Raw genomic sequence first — 22,500 nt, 5'->3', positions numbered from 1 at the left:
ACGTGTGTGTGTGTGTGTGTGTGTGTGTGTATATTTGAGAGAGAGTGTGTGTGTGTGTGTTTGTGTGAGAGAGAGAGAGAGAGAGAGAGAGAGAGAGAGAGAGAGAGAGAGAGAGAGAGAGAGAGAGAGAGAGAGAGAGAGTGAGTGTGTGTGTGTGTGTGTGTGTGTGTGTGTGTGTGTGTGTGTGTGTTTGAGAGTGTGTGTGAACTTACTCGTCTTTCCGCAAGAACAGGAGCGATTTCCAGCGCGAGGACATCCTCCACACACTCCGGCGTGACACACTCGCTCACAGGTGTGATTCCCACAGGACAGCGGGCGTCCACACACCTGCACACACGGGACAGCGGTTACACACACACACCTGTCACGATAAAAAAATTTGCTGGACGATTAATTGGCCGAGAAATGATTACGATAAACGATAATATTGTCGTTCTGAGACCATTTTCATCTAAAATAATGATAAAGGCATAATAATGCAGCTACACCTTTTCAAAGATTACTTTGAACTATTTTTTACTATTTAACACTAAAAACGGACACATTTTAAATATCCACAATAATTGAACAAAACGACCAAAAACAATAAAAGCAATGGACTCAGTCTATTAACAAAAATGCACTTTGAATAAAGACCAAAAACAATAAATAAAATGATGAAAACTGCGACGTATGATTGGGTTTTAGGAGCATATTAGGGGCGGCGGTTCACAAAACCCACGGCTCGGCTCTAGGGTCACGGCTCTAGGGTCACGGCTCTAGGGTCACGGCTCTAGGGTCACGCCCCCTAGGGTCACGCCCCCTAGGGTCACGGCCACTAGGGTCACGGCCTCAGGGTCACGCCTCTAGGGTCACGGCCACTAGGGTCACGGCCTCAGGGTCACGCCTCTAGGGTCACGGCCACTAGGGTCACGGCCTCAGGGTCACGCCTCTAGGGTCACGGCTTCAGGGTCACGCCTCTAGGGTCTCGCTTCAGGGTCACGCCTCTAGGGTCACGCCTCTAGGGTCTCGGCGTGTGTGACACTCACCGCCTCTAGGGTCACGGCTTATGGGTCTCACCACTAGGGTCACGCCTCTAGGGTCACGGCTTCAGGGTCTCGCCCTCTAGGGTCTCGCCCTCTAGGGTCACGGCTCTAGGGTCTCGCCCTCTAGGGTCTCGCCCTCTAGGGTCTCGCCCTCTAGGGTCTCGCCCTCTAGGGTCTCGCCCTCCAGGGTCACGGCTCTAGGGTCTCGGCTCTAGGGTCACGGCTTCAGGGTCTCGCCTCTAGGGTCTCGCCTCTAGGGTCACGCCCTCTAGGGTCACGCCCTCTAGGGTCACGCCCTCTAGGGTCACGCCTATAGGGTCACGCCTATAGGGTCACGCCTATAGGGTCACGCCTATAGGGTCGCGGCTTCAGGGTCTCGCCCCCTAGGGTCGCGCCCCCTAGGGTCACGCCTCTAGGGTCATGGCCACTAGGGTCACGGCCTCAGGGTCACGCCTCTAGGGTCACGGCCACTAGGGTCACGGCCTCAGGGTCACGCCTCTAGGGTCACGGCTTCAGGGTCACGCCTCTAGGGTCTCGCTTCAGGGTCACGCCTCTAGGGTCACGGCTTCAGGGTCACGCCTCTAGGGTCTCGGCTCTAGGGTCACGGCTTCAGGGTCTCGCCCTATAGGGTCTCGCTCTCTAGGGTCTCGCCTCTAGGGTCACGGCTTCAGGGTCTTGCCTCTATGGTCACGGCTTCAGGGTCTCGCCCTCTAGGGTCACGCCTCTAGGGTCATGCCTATAGGGTCTCGCCTATAGGGTCACGCCTATAGGGTCTCGGCTCTAGGGTCACGGCTCTAGGGTCACGGCTCTAGGGTCTCGCCCTCTAGGGTCTCGCTCTCCAGGGTCACGCCTCTAGGGTCTCGCCTATAGGGTCACGCCTATAGGGTCACGGCCACTAGGGTCACGGCCTCAGGGTCACGCCTCTAGGGTCACGGCTTCAGGGTCACGCCTCTAGGGTCTCGCTTCAGGGTCACGCCTCTAGGGTCACGCCTCTAGGGTCTCGGCTTCAGGGTCACGCCTCTAGGGTCTCGGCTCTAGGGTCACGGCTTCAGGGTCTCGCCCTATAGGGTCTCGGCTCTAGGGTCACGGCTTCAGGGTCTCGCCTCTATGGTCACGGCTTCAGGGTCTCACCCTCTAGGGTCACGCCTCTAGGGTCACGCCTATAGGGTCTCGCCTATAGGGTCTCGGCTCTAGGGTCACGGCTTCAGGGTCTCGCCCTCTAGGGTCTCGCTCTCCAGGGTCACGCCTCTAGGGTCTCGGCTCTAGGGTCACGGCTTCAGGGTCTCGCCCTCTAGGGTCACGGCTTCAGGGTCTCGCCCTCTAGGGTCTCGCCTCTAGGGTCTCGGCTCTAGGGTCTCGGCTTCAGGGTCTCGCCCTCTAGGGTCTCGCCTCTAGGGTCACGCCTCTAGGGTCTCGGCTCTAGGGTCACGGCTTCAGGGTCTCGCTCTCTAGGGTCACGGCTTCAGGGTCTCGCCTCTAGGGTCACGGCTTCAGGGTCACGCCTCTAGGGTCACGCCTCTAGGGTCTCGCCCCCTAGGGTCATGCCTCTAGGGTCACGGCCACTAGGGTCACGGCCTCAGGGTCACGCCTCTAGGGTCTCGCTTCAGGGTCACGCCTCTAGGGTCTCGCCTCTAGGGTCACGGCTTCAGGGTCACGCCTCTAGGGTCTCGCTTCAGGGTCACGCCTCTAGGGTCACGCCCTCTAGGGTCTTGCTTCAGGGTCACGCCTCTAGGGTCTCGCCTCTAGGGTCTCGCCTCTAGGGTCTCGCCTCTAGGGTCACGGCTTCAGGGTCACGCCTCTAGGGTCTCGCTTCAGGGTCACGCCTCTAGGGTCTCGCCTCTAGGGTCACGCCTCTAGGGTCACGCCTCTAGGGTCTCGCCTCTAGGGTCTCGCCTCTCGGGTCTCGCCTCTAGGGTCTCGCCTCTAGGGTCACGCCCTCTAGGGTCACGGGTTCAGGGTCACGCCTCTAGGGTCACGACTTCAGGGTCACGCCTCTAGGGTCACGCCTCTAGGGTCACGCCTCTAGGGTCACGCCTCTAGGGTCACGCCTCTAGGGTCACGCCTCTAGGGTCTGTACCATTCTTTTTTTTCTTTTAATCGTCAACACTTTACTTCAGCATATGATATATAGCTGAATTATCCACGCTTTAGGATTCAGTATTAAAAAAAATGTATATAATGTAATGATGCACAAGCTGAGCTTGACCATCTCTGAGGAAAGCTCGTGAGATTTTGATACGGCGTGAGAGAAGACATTAATGACATGCTTTTCATTTATTTGGCAAAAGGAGAACGTGCACTGCTACCTCTACAGGAACTCATGAGCCTTTAGCACACAAAGATTGAACTGAAGAATTAACTCGCATTTCTCAGTGTAGCTTTAAGCCTCGTTTATACTCGACGCGTCCGCTCGAGCGCGGCTAAAATGACGTCAACGGCGAGTGAAATGACCCCATTTTGCTTGCCATTGTGCACATTAAATTTTGTAACTTTGCGCGCGGCTCTGCAACCGAAGAGCCACGAGCTCCAGACGGATCTGGCCAAGCCTGATGTCTCCTCACCCAGTCTACGAGTCGAGACGCGATTATAAACTCCTCCCCAAACACACGAGGCGCGCGCAGTCAGAGAGAGAGACGAGGAAAAAAAACAAGCGTGCAAATGGAAATTATCACGGCCAGAAAAATTATCACGCTCATTATTTTTATTGTGTGATTAACGGATTTATTGACTATCGCGACAGGCCTACACACACACACACACCAGAGGAGGCCAACACACACCTGCTCACAGTGCCACTCCGGACTGGCACAAGGCCGCTCCGCTCGCCGCCGGCCACACGCACACGCCTGCAGACTGACCCTCGGACACGCCACACACTCACCTGTCAGAGAGAGAGACTCACCTGAGGAGGGTGCACACACACAAACACGCTCTCACGCACACACACGCACGCTCTCTCACACACACACGCACAAACACGCACTCACACAAACACGCTCTCACGCATACACACACACGCACGCTCTCTCACACACACACGCACAAACACGCACTCACTCGCACAAACACGCACACACACACACACACTCGCTCGCACTCGCTCGCACTCGCACGCACTCGCACGCACTCGCACGCACTCGCACGCACTCGCACGCACTCGCACGCACTCGCACGCACTCGCACGCACTCGCACTCACTCGCACTCACTCGCACTCACTCGCACTCACTCGCACTCACTCGCACTCACTCGCACTCACTCGCACTCACTCGCACTCACTCGCACTCACTCGCACTCACTCGCACTCACTCGCACTCACTCGCACTCACTCGCACTCACTCGCACTCACTCGCACTCACTCGCACTCACTCGCACTCACTCGCACTCACTCGCACTCTCACACACTCACTCTCACACACACACACTCACTCACTCTCACACACACGCACTCACTCTCACACACACGCACTCACTCGCACTCACTCTCACACACACACGCACTCACTCGCACACACACACACTCACTCTCACACACACACACTCACTCGCACTCTCTCTCACACACTCACTCTCACACACACACACTCACTCTCACACACACTCGTACCTGCGTGACAGGGGTTAGCACAGGTGTGTGTCCGGCAGGGGAGTGTGCGTCTGCAGATCTGTTTGCAGCTCCAGGCTTTAGCACTGCAGCGCCGAGGAACACGAGACGATTTCCCACAGAGACACGACACACTCACCATCTGAGGACAGGGCGGACACGGGCCTGTCACACACACACACACGGAGAGAGAGAGACACTCTACATATAACCACTTCAGGAACACACACAGCCATTATAATGTGTGTGTGAGAGTGTGTGTGCGTGTTTGTACGTGCCGAAGTGTATGAGTGTGTGTGTGTGCGCGGGAGTGTGCGAGTGAGTGAGTGAGGGTGTGCTTGCGTGTGTACCTGGATGGCACAGCAGCAGGCAGCGATGCCCACACAATGGCTTCACCTCTCGACCACACACCTGTCCGCAGGAATGTGGGAGGAGCCAGGGGTCAGGGGTCGGCTCTGCCTCCTTCCCGCAATAGCAGTGGTAGCGCGTGGGCGTCTCGCGAGGACTGTACTCGCGCCTGCACTTCGGGCTGACACACACAGAAACACACACACCAGCATTTGATTGGAGGGATGGAAATGATCACCCGCCACCAGCCAAATGCATAGTCTTTTATGGCTTCCAGTATATCATTGATGTCACATAACCGTTTGAATCTTTATTTGAGGATTGAACACAAACGCGGAAGAGAAGCCAATGCTGAATAAAGTCGTAGTTTTTGTTATTTTTGGACCCAAATGTATTTTGGATGCTTCAAGAGACTCTAATTAACCCACTGATGTCTCATATGGACTACTGTGATGATGTTTTTATTCCCTTTCTGGACATGGACAGTATAGTGTGCATACACTTGCATACGCTCTCGGACTAAATATAAAATATCTTAAACTGTGTGTGAAGATGAGCGGAGGTCTTACGGGTGTGGAGTGACATTAGGGAGAGGAGTTTCATTTTTGGCTGAACTAACCCTTTAAGTTTTGTAGAGCTTGTAGAATTAATTTTCACATGCAGTTAAACATCATCGGTTATAAACATTAATTTCCACCCCTGTGATTGGTCGGAGACTCACCAGGGCCAGGGATGGTCCTTTTTGCCGAAATCGTCGTCGGTCAGCGAGGACACGAGGAACACGGAGTCTTTGGCCCATTTCTGGATGCAGGTGATGTGGAAGATACAGTAACAGCCAACACAGCTCCACACCTGAGACACAAACACACACCTGTGAGTGAGTGTGTGTGTGTGTGTGAGCATGTTTGTGAAATATGAGGACTCAAATGTGTATAATGCCATGGGTATGACACAGGTATTACAGGAGAGGGTGAAATATGAGGACATTACCCATGGCCCCACTTTACAAAAGGCTTATAAATCACACAGGAGGAGTTTTTATGAGAAAGTGAAAATGCAGAATGTTTCCTGTGATGGGTAGGTTTAGGGGCAGTGTGTGTGTGTGTGTGTGTGTGTGTGTGTGTGTGTGTGTGTGTGTGTGTGTGTGTCTCACGGCCTGTGTCCTCCTGACAGAAGCGATGCAGATGAGACACGTGACTCCTCCAGACTGACACACTTCATGTAAATAATGTCGCGTCTGCTCCAGAAGACGGACCTCAGCGTCACCTGAACACACACACACACACACACACACACACACACACAGATGAGCGTCACTGCCTCTGCTCACTCCTCCTCCTCCTCCTCGAGTTCACACCATGGTTCACACCATAGACCGTAAAGATTCACACACACACACACACACCTGTGTGAGCCGCGTACGGAGACAGAGCCGACTGTAGGATCTTCCCGCGCTTTCCTCCATCTTCTTCATCTTCTTCCTCATCCTCAGAGGAAGAGCTGAGCGGATCAGTGGCCAGTCGCTGAGCGGCCGCGAGGTCACCCTTCCGGATCTCCTCGAACCTGGACTGAGACGAGCTGACCTCTGACCTCACCGCTCCAGGGGGACCCGCCGCTGAGGGGGGGTGACCTCTGACCTGACCCCGCCCTCGACCCCGCTGCCTCCAGACCGGGTCCATAATGGCGGCTCCTAAAACAACATCACAAACCGCTGCAAATCACCGGAGAAACGGTGTAAAACCACCGGAGTCATGATTAAACTTATGTCACCGGGGTAAACCCACACAATAACGCTAAAAAACACACGGTAAAAACACACACGAGCAGACTGGACTTATCTGTCAATAAAAAGCGCCTGCTCTTTCTCCGCATCGGTTCATAAATCAGTGTATAGTTTTGCGATAACATTCGCGAAAAGCAAAGAAAAACACTTTGATTCAAATAAAGAGACTTACCGAAACGAGTCAGGCTCAGAAATCGGCGCGCGTGCGGAAGACGTCAGCGCAGCGGTGCATGACGGGAGATGTAGTCCTTAACAGCTGACGGTGAGGCGCGAACTGCTCATAAAAACTACAACTCCCATTATTAGCCTTCAGATGAAGTCGTTTTAAAGACACGTCTGCATTTCACATTATTATCGTTCAATCATTAGTAAGAGAGAGGGGAAAAATAAATAAAACAAACACACGGGGTTGGTCAGAAATTCTTTACTGAAGAAGTATTTTTATTTAGTTCTCTGATTAAACAGATATTGCTAGAGCAGCATCATTATGAGTGTGTCTAAATACAAATGTTGATCAGTTTCAGTGAAGCTAGTGGATCATTATGCTAACAACATTCTCATGACAGAATAAAGCACACGTTTGTAACACGATGTGCTAACCAATCATCTGCACAGTATCTAACATTAGCATTGAGCAGATCGAACACACTCCGGTCCACACATACACATATGATCTAGTGTGTGTGTGAGAAGCTCCTCTATCGGTGCGCTGGGATCTTCTCTTTCTCTCTGTCATACACACACACACACACACTCACACAAACACACGTTTGTTTTTGTTACATATGGGGACTCTCCATAGGCGTAATGGTTTTTATACTGTACAAACCGTATTTACTATCCCCTTACACAGCCCCTAAACCTACCCATCACACACACACACACACACACACACACACACACACACACACACACACACACACTGCCCCTAAACCTACCCATCAGAGGAAACATTGTGTGATTTATAAGCCTTTTGTAAAGTGGGGCCATGGGTAATGTCCTCATATTTCACCCTCTCCTGTAATACCTGTGTCATACCCATGGCATTATACACATTTGTGTCCTCATATGTCACAAAAACATGCCCACACACACACACACACACACACACACACACTTCTGGTTCACTATCTTTGTGGGGACTCGAACGTAATGTTTTTTATACCGTACAAACTGGACATTTTATCCCCCTACACTGGCCCTAAACCTACCCATCACACACACACACACACACACACACACACACACACGCTCTAGTGTGTGTGAAGCTCCTCCATCTGTGCGCTGTGCTCTGGGATCTTCTTCTCCAGTCTGCCGATCCTCTTCTTCATCTTGGCCTGAGCCGCCTCGTGTTCGGCCAGCAGGCGGCCGTAGCGCGTCTGGAGCTCCTCCATTACGCCGCTGATCTTCTCCACCTTCTCCTCCATATCTTTGGGGTCCGGCCCTTGTTTGGCCAGCTCCAGATCCAGAAGATTGTCCTGAGGATAAAGAGCTCTGCTTATGAGTGCTCCAAACACAACCTGTACAAACCCTCCCACTCTTAGAAGAAGAGGATCGATAGAGAACCGTAAAGGGTTTCATTGGCGCTATGTATGTGGAACCCCTAAAAGGGTCAATATAGATCCCTTTATAAATGCCAAAATTGTTCTTTCTTGTCATTATTGAACCCTTTTCGCCACTCAAAAAAACGATCCAGGCCCTTCATAGATAAGACACATTTAAATGATGTTTACTTCACCTAATTAAATTAAGTTGTGTCGAAATGTGTTCAATCAGCCTAATATATTTAACATTGAAGTTTACTTCATTAATTTGCGTTAAAACGACATGAAATATTTGTGCTGATATAACTAACGGCAGTGGGTCTGTAGTTCCCAGCATGCTTTGCAAGGGACGGCGCTAAGAGAGTAAATGTGCGGAGTTTCTGTAATTATGGTCACCATTATGCAGAAGAGTGTGTGTGTGTGTGTGTGTGTGTGTGTGTGTGTGTGTGTGTGTGTGTGTGTTTAGGCTGTGGGCACTTCTATACAAATTCATTGGATGTAATTCCGGCTCTCAATTAAATACACTCTAAAAAATGCTGGGTTGTTTTAACCCAATGTTGGGTCAAATTTGGACTAACCCAGCAATTTGAGTTGTTTTAACCCAGCGATTGGGTTGTTTTAATCCTGCGGTTGGGTTGTTTTAACCCAGCGATTGGGTTGTTTTAATCTTGCGGTTGGGTTGTTTTAACCCAGCGATTGGGTTGTTTTAATCCTTCGGTTGGGTTGTTTTAACCCAGCAACTGGGTTGTTTTAATCCTGCGGTTGGGTTATTTTAACCCAGCGATTTGGGTGTTTTAATCCTGCAGTTGGGTTGTCTTATCCAGCGATTGGGTTGTTTTAACCCAGTGGTTGGGTTGTTTTAACCCAGAGATTGGGTTGTTTTAACCCAGCGATTGGGTTGTTTTAATCCTGCGATTGGGTTGTTTAAATCCTGCGGTTGGGTTAAATATTTGCTTAAGATAACCAAGTCGCTGGGTTAAAACAACCAAACTGCTGGGTTAGTTGACTCAACATTGGGTTGTTTTTTACTCAGAATTTTTTAGAGTGTATTTTAGTTTGTCCAATGAGTTAATTTAGCATTTTATTTTTTAAAATATACTTGTTGTTATTTAAATTTTTTAAAGGCCAATTACATTGATAACAGTGTTCACCTCACATAATAAACTTTTATAAATTTAACATAACATCATTAATACGGCACATATAAATATTATGTAATGGTGAGAAATTCAAATGGTTTGTATTTACTCGAAGAAATAGTGTCAGCTTTACTTGAATTTCTTTTGTTCATATAACTAAATTATTATTTGTAAAACGTGCTCAGCATAGTTGTGTGCAGCCACTCACCACATATTTTTAAAGTAAATTCAACAAGTCATTTTTTTGAGTGCAAAAAAGATTCTGCCGCTTCAATATACCCGTGTATATATATATATATATATATCCTAATTAAATTCATAATCAAAGCCTTAATCAATATTCATCTTCCTATATTATTATAATGATTCTTTCCAGTTATGATCAAAACTGTTAAGGGTTAACGATGCTAAAAAGGTTCTAATAATCCACACCAAAGTCAACTCCAAAGAACCTTTTATGCTAAATAGGTTCTATAATGACAAGAAAGAACCCTTTTGGCACTCTTTGGTTCTCTATTGAGTCCTTTAGGGGTTCCAGATACGTAGTGCCAATAGAACCCTTTAAGGTTCTCTAAAGAGCCTTTTCTTCTAAGAGTGAGCAGAGTTCAGGCAGAGCTGGACACTAAATAAGTCATTCTTCTTGAGTAATATTATATTCTGGAAACTTACACTCTCAACAATTGTGTTCCTACAGGGGATAAAAATGATAAGATAAGGGGATAAAAAGGTAAGGGGATTACCTTTAAAGTTACACACACTGTAAAAAACACTCTTCTTACTTAGTAATGTTCTAGTCTAAATATCTAACAATTCTTAAATCAAGATGCATTTACTAGATCAGTAAAACGACATGAGATATTTTTTCTTGTTTTGTTGAAAATAAAATCATAATGAAGTGAGTTTTTGCTTAAAACAGACAAATAATCGGCCAATGGGGTGAGAAAAATAATCTTAATTCTGTTCGGAAGCAAATAACAAGATTTCAATGAGAAACAAAATTATTTTTCTCGCCTCATTGGCAGATCATTTTGCCTGTTTTAAGCAAAAACTCTCTTCATTTAGAGTTATTTTCAACAAAACAAGAAAAAATATCTCATGTTGTTTTACTGATCTAGTAAATGCATCTTGATTTAAGAATATTTAGATATTTAAAGATCTACTATTAGTTAGATATTTAAAACAACACATTATATTGAGTGTTGTGGCATCCCTAATATATATAATGTTTGGACACATTACTGTAATGTTTTTGGAAGAAGTTTCTTCTGCTCATCAAGCCTGCATTTATTTGATCAAAAATACAGATTTTTTTTTTTATATTGTGATAAATTATTACAATTTAAAATATTTGATTTTCAATATATTCTCCTTTAAATGCTGATTTATTTCTGTGATAAAGCTGAATGTTCAGGATGGTTCCTCCAGTCTTCAGTGATCATGATCCTTCAGAAATCATTCTCAGATGAGGATTCATTAGGAGTGTTGAAGACGGTTCTGCTGATTAATATATTTGGGGAATAAAAGGCTCAGAAAAACGGCATTTATTCAAAATAAAAACATATTTTCAAATAATATAAATCTCCTTTACTATCAATTTAACACATCCTTGCTGAATAAAATTATTGATTTCTTTCAAAAAAGAAAAAAAAAATGACTGACCCCAAATTACTGACCAATAGTGTATATTTTTGTTAAAAAAGAATTCTTTTTTTTAACAAGACAAAGAAACGACAAAAAACAAGACAAAATTATTGAGTAAGAAGAGCCTTTTTTTGCAGTGTAATTGGTATAGGGTTCAATTATACCATAGTTTTCCTCAGTTCGGTCCTAGTGGGTCGCTATCCTGCAGAGTTTGGTTCCAACCCTGAAAGACGTCTACAGAAGCTCTTATTGAGAGTTATCAGAGGTTTAGATGTTTTATTAAAATGTTTGCTCACCATTATGGAGATCAGTGTTTCCTTCACTGCAAATAATGCTCTTCTTCCTCAGTATTTTTGTCTTGTTTCTAGTCAAAATATCTAACAATTCTTACATTAAGAAACATTTACTAGACAAGTAAAAATTATTGTCTTGTTTTGGGGAAAATAACTCATAATGAAGAGAGTTTTTGCTTAAAATAAGATAAATAATCTGCCAATGGGGTGAGAAAAATAATCTTGTTTTCTGTTTGAATTAAGATTATTTTTCTCACCCCATTGGCAGATTATTTATCTTATTTTAAGCAAAAACTCTCTTCATTTTGAGGTATTTTCCCCAAAACAAGACAATTACTTCATGTTCACGTCTAGTAAATACTTCTTGTTTTAAGAATTTTTAGATGTTTGGACTAGAAACAAGACAAAAATACTGAGTAAGAAGAGCATTATTTGCAGTGTTTAGTTGAATTTGTAAGTAAGTTTGAGGTTTTTGTTACATTGTAAACAAGACACAGTTTAAAACAAAAGAAGCCATAAACAAACAGTATCATGAGGAATAATGTTTGACTAAACTCATCACTGAATAAAAATATTAATAAATAATATTCGCCAGCAATGCTTTCTTGCCACAGATCAGACGTTCTAAATTTAGATTTTTAAAAACATTCTAAAGGGGGAAAAGTTTAGATGCACACAGATATCAAGAATCAGCGAATGAATGCTGACGTACATGATGCGGCAATGCATGCTGGGAGCCACAAGTTTATACTTTCGGCTCTTTAATAAGACCGAACTTGGCTACACCTGATTTAGAGGTACAAAAATCTACCCTTAAGGGTCCCACCCCAGTGACGGCCACTTGTGCCTTAAAATGTTGGACTTTTTTTGACAGTGTATGACTTTAACTTCACTCCATCTGAAAGACAAATATCGTCCTCTTTACTCCACTACATTTCTATCAAGGTCCTCGAAGTCGAAAGTCGTTTCTGTCGCAGCTTTGAAAGTCAGTGGATGGGTTTCATCTTTAAAAAGGTGTGTTTGTTGTTGTTTTATTTTTGCAGAAGGAATATCAGTAATCACTCTTGTAGGATTATGTGAATTTTCCCAACAGTTTTTTTTTTAACACTGATCAGTTTATAGAAATGGAAGACGATTCCTCGGCGCAGTGTGAGCTCTCATGGCCACAATTATAAAGCATGTTTCAGTTTTCTAAAAATATAAAAAATCTGCTTTGTTGGAATACACGATAAATGTCTCATAAAAACATGTAAATGTCTGGGAGAAAGAGAACAATAATGACTTTATTCTCAATATTTAATATGTTTATTCTCAAGATTTTATTTTGACATTTTTTTACGAAATATAACGAGTTTTTCCTCAAAACACAACGACTTTATTCTTGATATTTAATGAGTTTACTCTCAAGATTTTATTTCAACTTTTTTCCCGAAATATAACTGTGGAAAGGGGGGCGTGGTTCAGCGAGGTCTGCAGCGGGAGAGAGAGTCGCGGGACGAGCGGTAAGTGAGTGGGTTGGACGCAGATTAATAACACCTGTCTCTCGTTCCAGTAATGAGCGCGGAGAGGGTATAAGACATCGGTGGAACCGGAGACCGAGGAGAGAGAGAGGGACTGCTGGCGCGACCCACACACGGACATTGAGTTGTGAAACACGTTGACCCGGAAGCGGAACGTTTGAACCGGAACCCGGAAGTGACTGAGAGAAATACACACTGACAAAGAAGTGTGCAGAGACTGAGTTTTTGTTTATTTAATAAAGAGCGTCAGCAGTCAAGCCGACCCCCTTGTCCTCTTCCTTCCTCACAAAACGAACTTTATCACACTGGTGCCGAAACCCGGGAAGGAAGTAGGACCGAGCCGCCGCCATGCAGACGCCCTCCGCCTCGCCGTTTGCGGACATCATCACCTCCCTCGCGGCCCTCCACCAAGACCAACACCAGGCGATGCTGGACCTGCGGGCAGACCAAGAGCGCCGTTTCGAGGCGATTGTCCGCGGCCAGCAAGAGGACCGCGAGAGGTTCCGGAGCTGGATGGATCGGGAGGTTCGCGCCGAAGCCGCCGGGCTGGCCAGCGCACCGGTCCACGTGCCCCTCCACAAAATGGGGCCAGAAGACGATCCGGAGGCCTTCATAGACCTTTTTCAGAAGGCCGCGGAGGCCTGTGGCTGGCCCCGGGCACAGTGGCTGGTGCGCCTCATACCTCTTCTATCAGGAGAAGCCCAGGCGGCCGCACAACATCTGCCGGTGGCAAACCTCCTGAAATACGAGGATCTCAAGAGGGCCATCCTACAGCGGGTCGGTCGGACCCCGGAGCAACACCGTCAGAGGTTCCGCTCCCTGGAATGGGGCGAGGCCGGCCGACCCTTCGCGATGGCCCAACAGCTCCGGGACTCGTGCTGCAGATGGCTCTTGGCCGGGTCGATCTGGTGGTGCTGGAGCAGTTCATCACTCGGCTCCCAAGAAAGACCGCCGAGTGTGTCCAGTGCCACCGGCCCACATCGCTGGAGACGGCCATCAACCTGGCGGAGGACCACCTGGTGGCGTGCCCGGGGGTCGGCGAGCCCTCACTAACTTCTCAGTCTCTCTCTCCCCCCTCTGTCTCTCCCTCTCGCCCTGTCCCTCTCCCCAGGTCCCGTCCTCCAGGCCCTCCTCGCGTTCCCCCCAGAGGCCGGGGTGGGATGGGCCCAGGACCGTCCGGGAGTTCGCGGGCTCCGCCCAGGGGGGCGGGGCCGCTGGGGGAGGGTGGGGACAATGGCTCTGGTTTCACACCCTCCCCGCGCTCATTCTCCAACCCCCTCCCCGCAGGGGCGGCGGGCAGGCATGGGCTGGCCTGCTGGCGGTGCGGTGATCCGGATCATTTTGTGGACCGATGTCCGATGATGGACATCGGAACAATGATCCGGATCCCGAACGTCCCGCGGGCCACCCCCGATCAAGCAGGAGAGTACCAAATTCCTGTGAGTATCAAGGGGGGTACATATCAGGCTTTGGTGGATTCAGGATGTAACCAAACCTCGATCCATCAAAGTCTGATGCAGCCTGGGGCATTGGATACAAGCCGCATGGTTAAGGTGCGGTGTGTGCACGGGGATGTGGTGGAATATCCGGTTGTCCCAGTCACGATACAGTTTAGGGGGAAAAAGCATAATGTAGAGGTGGCGGTTAGTCCCCACCTCCGGCATCCGCTAATTCTGGGAACGAATTGGCCCGCCTTTCCGGCTTTATTGGGATCGTTGTGTTCGGATGCCGCTTGGGAGGAAAAGGCGAGGAGGGGGGCGGCGCGAGTGCAGCTTGGAGAGACTGAGGCGGGACCCTTTGGAACAGCTTCAGAGGAACCGAGCGGGATCGAGAGACTGATTCTCTCGGACCGCGATGACTTTCCTCTGGAGCAGTCACAAGATGAGACCCTCAAAAATGCCTTCCAACAGGTCCGATCGATTGACGGCCAGCCTCTCCAACCTGCCTCGCCTGTCTCGTATCCGTATTTTGCCATAATAAAGGATCGGTTGTATCGAGTGACCCAAGACACTCAGACAAAGGTAGATACAACCCAGTTGTTAGTACCAAAGAGCCGCCGGGAAATGCTTTTCCAGGCGGCTCACTCGAATCCAATGGCGGGCCACCTGGGACAGGCGGCCACGCTGAATCGCCTCATGACCCGATTTTTTTGGCCAGGCATTCATGACTTTATCACAATAACTAAATTTCTCTCAAAACACAACGGCTTTATTCTTGATATTTAATGAGTTTACTCTCAAGATTGTATCTCTACTTTTTTCCTAAAAATTTAACGAGTTTTTTCTCGAAACACAACTTTATTCTCAATATTTAATTAGTTTATTCTCAAGATTTTATTTTGAGTTTTTTTTCGTAATATATTCTCGAACAGAACGACTTTATTCTCGATATTTAATGAGTTTATTCTCAAGATTTTATTTAGAATTTTTTCTCGAAATATAACGTTTTTTCTCAAAACACAACAACTTTATTATCGATATTATATTTAATGAGTTTATTCTCAAGATCTTATTTCGACTTTTTTCTAGAAATATAACAAGATTTTTCTCAAAACACAACGACTTTACCCTCAATATTTAACAGATATATTCTCAAGATTGTATCTCTACTTTTTTTTCGAAATATAACAAGTTTAATCTCGCATTATAATGACTTTAATCTTGAGATTTTTTTAAAATCTTAACCCTAATCCTCTTCCGTATTACTTTGTCCACCTGTGAGTTGACGCTTTCGTACCTTCATGAGGATTTGCCGCCCTTTTTCCTCCAGCATGGCCTTGGCATCAGGATATTCGGTCAGCGCCTCCATCAGGTCATCTTTGGACAGGCAGAATAGGTCCGAGTAGCCAATGCTGCGAATGTTAGCAGTTCTGCGGTTCCCGGCGCGGCTTCCCTTGATGTTAAGGATGCTAATCTCTCCAAAATAACTTCCGTCGCTAAGCACCACGAATTGCGTAACTCCATCGTCAGCCACAACAGCCAACTTTCCTTCTTTAATAATGTACATTTCTCGACCAATATCGCCCTTCTTGCAGATATAGTCTCCGGGGCTATAAACCTGGGGCTGAAGTTTCAGAACCAACTCCACCAGAAGTCCGGCTTCGCAATCGGCGAAGATTCGTACCTTCTTTAGCGTATCCAGGTGCACGTTTATCGCCATCTCCGCCCTTAGCTTATCCGGTAGATATTTTAGTACCTCCCTTTCATCAACTGCTTTCTTATTGGTCCACAAGTAGTCGAACCACTTTATGACCCGTTTTTCCAAATCTTTAGTGACCTTCCGGAAGCTCATGTATTGTTTTATGGCATCGATGCGAGCTTGGAAATCCGCCCGCGCCGCGTTTGCGTTCGTGATCATCGAACCGACATTACCGACGATTGTGGCGAAGATTAGGACGCCCACCAGAAAATCCGTTACCACGAAGAAATACTCCGAGTTCTTGACCGGCGGAGGAGTCTCTCCAATTGTGGTTAGGGTCAAAGTGGACCAGTACATGCTATACGCGTACTTTCTCACCAAACGACCGAATTCTGGATCCGTGGTGTCAGGATACACGAAGGCATCCGATCCGAAACCGATGGCTTTGGAGAACGAATAATACATGCAGGCGTTCCAGTGGATTATAATCACGATGTACATGACGAGGTTGGAGATTCGGAACACGTTCGGAAAGTTTGTTCGTGTTTCTGTGCGCTGGAAAAACTCGAATAAGCGGTTGACCCTCAGTAGCTTATTCATGCGGATTTCGGGATATTTCAGCCCAAAGTAGAAGTAGAAGACATCTGTGGGAACCATAGAGGCCAGGTCCAGTTTGAACTGGAGGCTCTTCATGTAGCGTTCGCGGAGCTTTTTCTCGTCTTTCACCAACAGACCCTGCTCCAGATAACCTGCCAACACACACAGCTTTCAGTGCGGACAGGTGTGTGTGTGTCCGTGTCCTTGTTTATATTACATTGTGGGGACCAAAGGATAGTAAAACCTGAGATCAGCAGCCAGCGGTCCCCACAATGTAAATGGATTTATAAAAATACCAAATTATGTGTTTTTAAAAATGTAAAAATGCAGAATGTTTCCTGAAGGGTAGGTTAAGGGGCTGTGTGTGTGTGTGTGTTTGTGTGTGTGTGTGTGTGTGTGTAGACTACTTTGTCTAAACTTTGCATTCTGAATGTGGATGCCAAGTCTACACACATACAAACGAAGAAAGTATAAAAATACACTGCAAAATTTTTTTAGTCATGTTTTCAGTCCAAATATCCAAATATTCTTAAATCAAGACGCATTTACTAGATCAGTAAAATGACATATTGAGATATTCTTTCTTGTTTTCTGGGGAAAAATATCAAAAATGAAGAGAGTTTTTGCTTAAAACAGGCTAAATGATCTGCCAATGGGGTGAGAAAAATAATCTTATTTCTGTTTGGGACGGAAATTTTTCTCACCCCATTGGCAGATCATTTAGCCTGTTTTAAGCAAAAACTTATTTTAGATTTTTTTTTAACAAAACAAGAACAAATATCTTATGTCGTTTCACTGATCTATTAAATGCATCTTGATTTAAGAATTGTTAGATATTTAGACGAGAAATAAGACACAATGACTGGGACTCACCTGTCCTGGTCCGGAACACCATATCACCCAGATAAACCACATCCGAAAAGAAATCCAAAAAGAACCAATACATCAAATAGTCCTCCTGCAACTCCTCAAAACAAGCTCTGAGAGAGAGAGAGAGAGAGAGAGAGAGAGAGAGAGAGTCAAACACACTGAAAAAATGCTCGGTCTGGACTACGAGCGGCCGGTCTGGACTACGAGCGGCCCAGTGTGGACTACGAGCGGCCGGTCTGGACTACGAGCGGCCGGTCTGGACTACGAGCGGCCGGTCTGGACTACGAGCGGCCTGGTGTGGACTACGAGCGGCCGGTCTGGACTACGAGCGGCCGGTCTGGACTACGAGCGGCCGGTGTGGACTACGAGCGGCCGGTCTGGACTACGAGCGGCCCGGTGTGGACTACGAGCGGCCCGGTGTGGACTACGAGCGGCCGGTGTGGACTACGAGCGGCCGGTCTGGACTACGAGCGGCCGGTCTGGACTACGAGCGGCCGGTCTGGACTACGAGCGGCCCGGTGTGGACTACGAGCGGCCGGTCTGGACTACTAGCGGCCGGTTTGGACTACGAGCGGCCGGTTTGGACTACGAGCGGCCGGTTTGGACTACGAGCGGCCGGTTTGGACTACGGGCGGCCGGTTTGGACTACGGGCGGCCGGTTTGGACTACGAGCGGCCGGTGTGGACTACGAGCGGCCGGTTTGGACTACGAGCGGCCGGTGTGGACTACGAGCGGCCGGTGTGGACTACGAGCGGCCGGTCTGGACTACGAGCGGCCCGGTTTGGACTACGAGCGGCCGGTCTGGACTACGAGCGGCCGGTCTGGACTACGAGCGGCCGGTTTGGACTACGAGCGGCCCGGTGTGGACTACGAGCGGCCCGGTGTGGACTACGAGCGGCCCGGTGTGGACTACGAGCGGCCCGGTGTGGACTACGAGCGGCCCGGTGTGGACTACGAGCGGCCGGTCTGGACTACGAGCGGCCGGTCTGGACTACGAGCGGCCGGTCTGGACTACGAGCGGCCCGGTCTGGACTACGAGCGGCCCGGTCTGGACTACGAGCGGCCCGGTGTGGACTACGAGCGGCCGGTCTGGACTACGAGCGGCCCGGTGTGGACTACGAGCGGCCCGGTGTGGACTACGAGCGGCCGGTCTGGACTACGAGCGGCCCGGTGTGGACTACGAGCGGCCGGTCTGGACTACGAGCGGCCCGGTGTGGACTACGAGCGGCCGGTCTGGACTACGAGCGGCCCGGTGTGGACTACGAGCGGCCGGTCTGGACTACGAGCGGCGCGGTGTGGACTACGAGCGGCCCGGTGTGGACTACGAGCGGCCCGGTGTGGACTACGAGCGGCCGGTGTGGACTACGAGCGGCCGGTTTGGACTACGAGCGGCCGGTTTGGACTACGGGCGGCCGGTTTGGACTACGAGCGGCCGGTGTGGACTACGAGCGGCCGGTTTGGACTACGAGCGGCCGGTTTGGACTACGAGCGGCCGGTTTGGACTACGAGCGGCCGGTGTGGACTACGAGCGGCCGGTGTGGACTACGAGCGGCCGGTCTGGACTACGAGCGGCCCGGTCTGGACTACGAGCGGCCCGGTGTGGACTACGAGCGGCCGGTCTGGACTACGAGCGGCCCGGTGTGGACTACGCGCGGCCCGGTGTGGACTACGAGCGGCCGGTCTGGACTACGAGCGGCCCGGTGTGGACTACGAGCGGCCCGGTGTGGACTACGAGCGGCCCGGTGTGGACTACGAGCGGCCCGGTGTGGACTACGAGCGGCCGGTTTGGACTACGAGCGGCCGGTCTGGACTACGAGCGGCCGGTCTGGACTACGAGCGGCCCGGTGTGGACTACGAGCGGCCGGTGTGGACTACGAGCGGCCGGTTTGGACTACGAGCGGCCGGTATGGACTACGAGCGGCCGGTCTGGACTACGAGCGGCCCGGTGTGGACTACGAGCGGCCGGTTTGGACTACGAGCGGCCGGTTTGGACTACGAGCGGCCGGTGTGGACTACGAGCGGCCGGTTTGGACTACGAGCGGCCGGTTTGGACTACGAGCGGCCGGTGTGGACTACGAGCGGCCGGTCTGGACTACGAGCGGCCGGTGTGGACTACGAACGGCCGGTCTGGACTACGAGCGGCCGGTTTGGACTACGAGCGGCCGGTTTGGACTACGAGCGGCCGGTTTGGACTACGGGCGGCCGGTTTGGACTACGGGCGGCCGGTTTGGACTACGGGCGGCCGGTTTGGACTACGGGCGGCCGGTTTGGACTACGAGCGGCCGGTGTGGACTACGAGCGGCCGGTTTGGACTACGAGCGGCCGGTTTGGACTACGAGCGGCCGGTGTGGACTACGAGCGGCCGGTGTGGACTACGAGCGGCCGGTCTGGACTACGAGCGGCCCGGTTTGGACTACGAGCGGCCGGTCTGGACTACGAGCGGCCGGTCTGGACTACGAGCGGCCGGTTTGGACTACGAGCGGCCCGGTGTGGACTACGAGCGGCCCGGTGTGGACTACGAGCGGCCCGGTGTGGACTACGAGCGGCCGGTCTGGACTACGAGCGGCCGGTCTGGACTACGAGCGGCCGGTCTGGACTACGAGCGGCCCGGTGTGGACTACGAGCGGCCCGGTCTGGACTACGAGCGGCCCGGTGTGGACTACGAGCGGCCGGTCTGGACTACGAGCGGCCCGGTGTGGACTACGAGCGGCCCGGTGTGGACTACGAGCGGCCGGTCTGGACTACGAGCGGCCCGGTGTGGACTACGAGCGGCCGGTCTGGACTACGAGCGGCCCGGTGTGGACTACGAGCGGCCGGTCTGGACTACGAGCGGCCCGGTGTGGACTACGAGCGGCCGGTCTGGACTACGAGCGGCGCGGTGTGGACTACGAGCGGCCGGTTTGGACTACGAGCGGCCGGTTTGGACTACGAGCGGCCGGTTTGGACTACGAGCGGCCGGTTTGGACTACGAGCGGCCGGTGTGGACTACGAGCGGCCGGTGTGGACTACGAGCGGCCGGTCTGGACTACGAGCGGCCCGGTCTGGACTACGAGCGGCCCGGTGTGGACTACGAGCGGCCGGTCTGGACTACGAGCGGCCCGGTGTGGACTACGCGCGGCCCGGTGTGGACTACGAGCGGCCGGTCTGGACTACGAGCGGCCCGGTGTGGACTACGAGCGCCCGGTGTGGACTACGAGCGGCCGGTCTGGACTACGAGCGGCCCGGTGTGGACTACGAGCGGCCGGTCTGGACTACGAGCGGCCCGGTGTGGACTACGAGCGGCCCGGTGTGGACTACGAGCGGCCCGGTGTGGACTACGAGCGGCCGGTTTGGACTACGAGCGGCCGGTCTGGACTACGAGCGGCCCGGTGTGGACTACGAGCGGCCGGTTTGGACTACGAGCGGCCGGTTTGGACTACGAGCGGCCGGTGTGGACTACGAGCGGTTTGGACTACGGCGGGTTTGGACTATGAGCAGCTGTCCAATCACAACACGGGAAGCACTGGGCCAATCAGAACTCGTTTAGTGTTTCTGAAGGAGGGACTTCATAGAACAAGGAAATCATCAGGCCGCTTTTAGGACAGAGGAAACAGCGCTGTACAGATAAGGCAATTGTGTGAAAAATACTGTGTTTTTTTACACGTGAAACATGAACTCATGTTATATTGCACACTGTAAACATAATCAAAGCTTCAAAAACATGCGAAGAACGGGACCTTTAAGAAAACAAGGAAAAATATTGTATGTCATTTTACTGATCTAGTAAATGCATCTTGATTTAAGAATATTTTAGATATTTGGACTGGAAACAAGACAAAAATATTAAAAAAGGGGAGTATTTTTTGCAGTGCACGCTCGTCAACGTCCTGAGGGGAAACTTCCTGAAAGAAGGCATCAGGGATGGAAATTAACTTTTTTGTCCACCGGCCACTGTGGCTGGTGGATTTCAAAATCTACCAGCCACTCAATGTTTCCAGTTTTAGGTTTTTAGGTTTTTAGTCCCAACAATGAAACTATTAGTTTTGGCATCTCCTGAAGCGTGTTGACGACATACCGAGCAGAACATTGTCAGTAGGGATGCATCGAAATAAAAATTATTGGCTGAAACCGAAGCACTAAAAGAAATTATGCCAATTATCCATTGCTTTTATGGCTAATGCTATGACTGAGTAACTTTACTAAAAATCAAGGCATTGCAATTGCATTAATTAATATTAAAGTTTCAAATAATAAATCAATTACAAATTATGCAAATATTTATTTAGCACATTGCAACATCAAACAGTATAAAATAAAATTCAAAGTAAAATGTTTAACTTGATCTCACTCATGTGTACATTAAATAATAATGTACAGGTCTACTAGCCTACAGAAATGTAATAAAGTAATCAAATGTAAAATAACTGCATATTTAACTGTTTAAATGAAAGATTATTCCTTATTAAACTTACAAAAGCTATTCAATCAAGAGCAGTGAGTGATGTCCTAATCGTTTGTTTGACATTAAAGGGGGGGTGAAATGCTGTTTCATGCATACTGATCTTTTTACACTGTTAAAGACATGGAATCCCATACTAAACATGGACAAAGTTTCAAAAGTTAAGGTGGACGTTTGATGGGAGTATTTCTTTGTCAAAAATACTACTTCCGGTTAGTCATAAGTTTCGGCAAGTTTTTTGCGATCATGCGTCCCCTTTGACGTTAATGGGGGCGGAATTTCCTTGTATGGGCCGTACGGACAATTCTACCGGAAGCGTGTGAGAGAGAGAGAGGGAGAGAGCGAAAGCAACAGGCTATGCCCATCAAAGCGCTCGTAGGCTGCGCTGCACAGGTAATGTGCACAATTAACAATGACATCAAAAAGTGCGTTTTTGGTTGCCAGACCAAGACAGTCCTGCACAGATTCCCCAAAAACCCCGCGGTAAGGCAACAGTGGATGTAATTTGCTTTTCCGGATCAGCAACTGAGTTGCGCGAATGTTTATATCTGTTCGCTGCATT

At 49.5% G+C, this 22,500-nt stretch overlaps 2 protein-coding genes across 2 annotated transcripts in view; both read right to left on the bottom strand.

Annotated features, from left to right (window-relative positions):
* Nucleotides 1-7,019, bottom strand: part of nfxl1 (nuclear transcription factor, X-box binding-like 1) — a 39,129-nt gene extending 32,110 nt beyond the window's left edge. The window contains exons 1-8 of the mRNA XM_067445354.1: nucleotides 6,931-7,019; nucleotides 6,381-6,665; nucleotides 6,129-6,241; nucleotides 5,697-5,827; nucleotides 4,978-5,156; nucleotides 4,631-4,792; nucleotides 3,806-3,906; nucleotides 213-327 (exon numbers count right to left, since the gene is read on the bottom strand). Of these exons, the coding sequence (XP_067301455.1) occupies nucleotides 213-327; nucleotides 3,806-3,906; nucleotides 4,631-4,792; nucleotides 4,978-5,156; nucleotides 5,697-5,827; nucleotides 6,129-6,241; nucleotides 6,381-6,654 (1,075 nt within the window). The 5' untranslated portion in view covers nucleotides 6,655-6,665; nucleotides 6,931-7,019. The remainder of the gene's footprint in view (nucleotides 1-212; nucleotides 328-3,805; nucleotides 3,907-4,630; nucleotides 4,793-4,977; nucleotides 5,157-5,696; nucleotides 5,828-6,128; nucleotides 6,242-6,380; nucleotides 6,666-6,930) is intronic.
* Nucleotides 7,020-7,654: 635 nt separating this feature from the next.
* cnga1b (cyclic nucleotide gated channel subunit alpha 1b) overlaps nucleotides 7,655-22,500 on the bottom strand; it is a 29,525-nt gene continuing 14,679 nt past the window's right edge. The window contains exons 7-9 of the mRNA XM_067445429.1: nucleotides 17,504-17,610; nucleotides 15,632-16,782; nucleotides 7,655-8,236 (exon numbers count right to left, since the gene is read on the bottom strand). Coding sequence (XP_067301530.1) covers nucleotides 8,012-8,236; nucleotides 15,632-16,782; nucleotides 17,504-17,610 — 1,483 coding nt within the window. The 3' untranslated portion in view covers nucleotides 7,655-8,011. The remainder of the gene's footprint in view (nucleotides 8,237-15,631; nucleotides 16,783-17,503; nucleotides 17,611-22,500) is intronic.

This window comes from Pseudorasbora parva, chromosome 6, assembly GCF_024679245.1.
Source record: "Pseudorasbora parva isolate DD20220531a chromosome 6, ASM2467924v1, whole genome shotgun sequence".
Lineage (NCBI taxonomy): Eukaryota > Metazoa > Chordata > Actinopteri > Cypriniformes > Gobionidae > Pseudorasbora > Pseudorasbora parva.
This window is presented reverse-complemented; position numbering and strand designations above follow the sequence as displayed.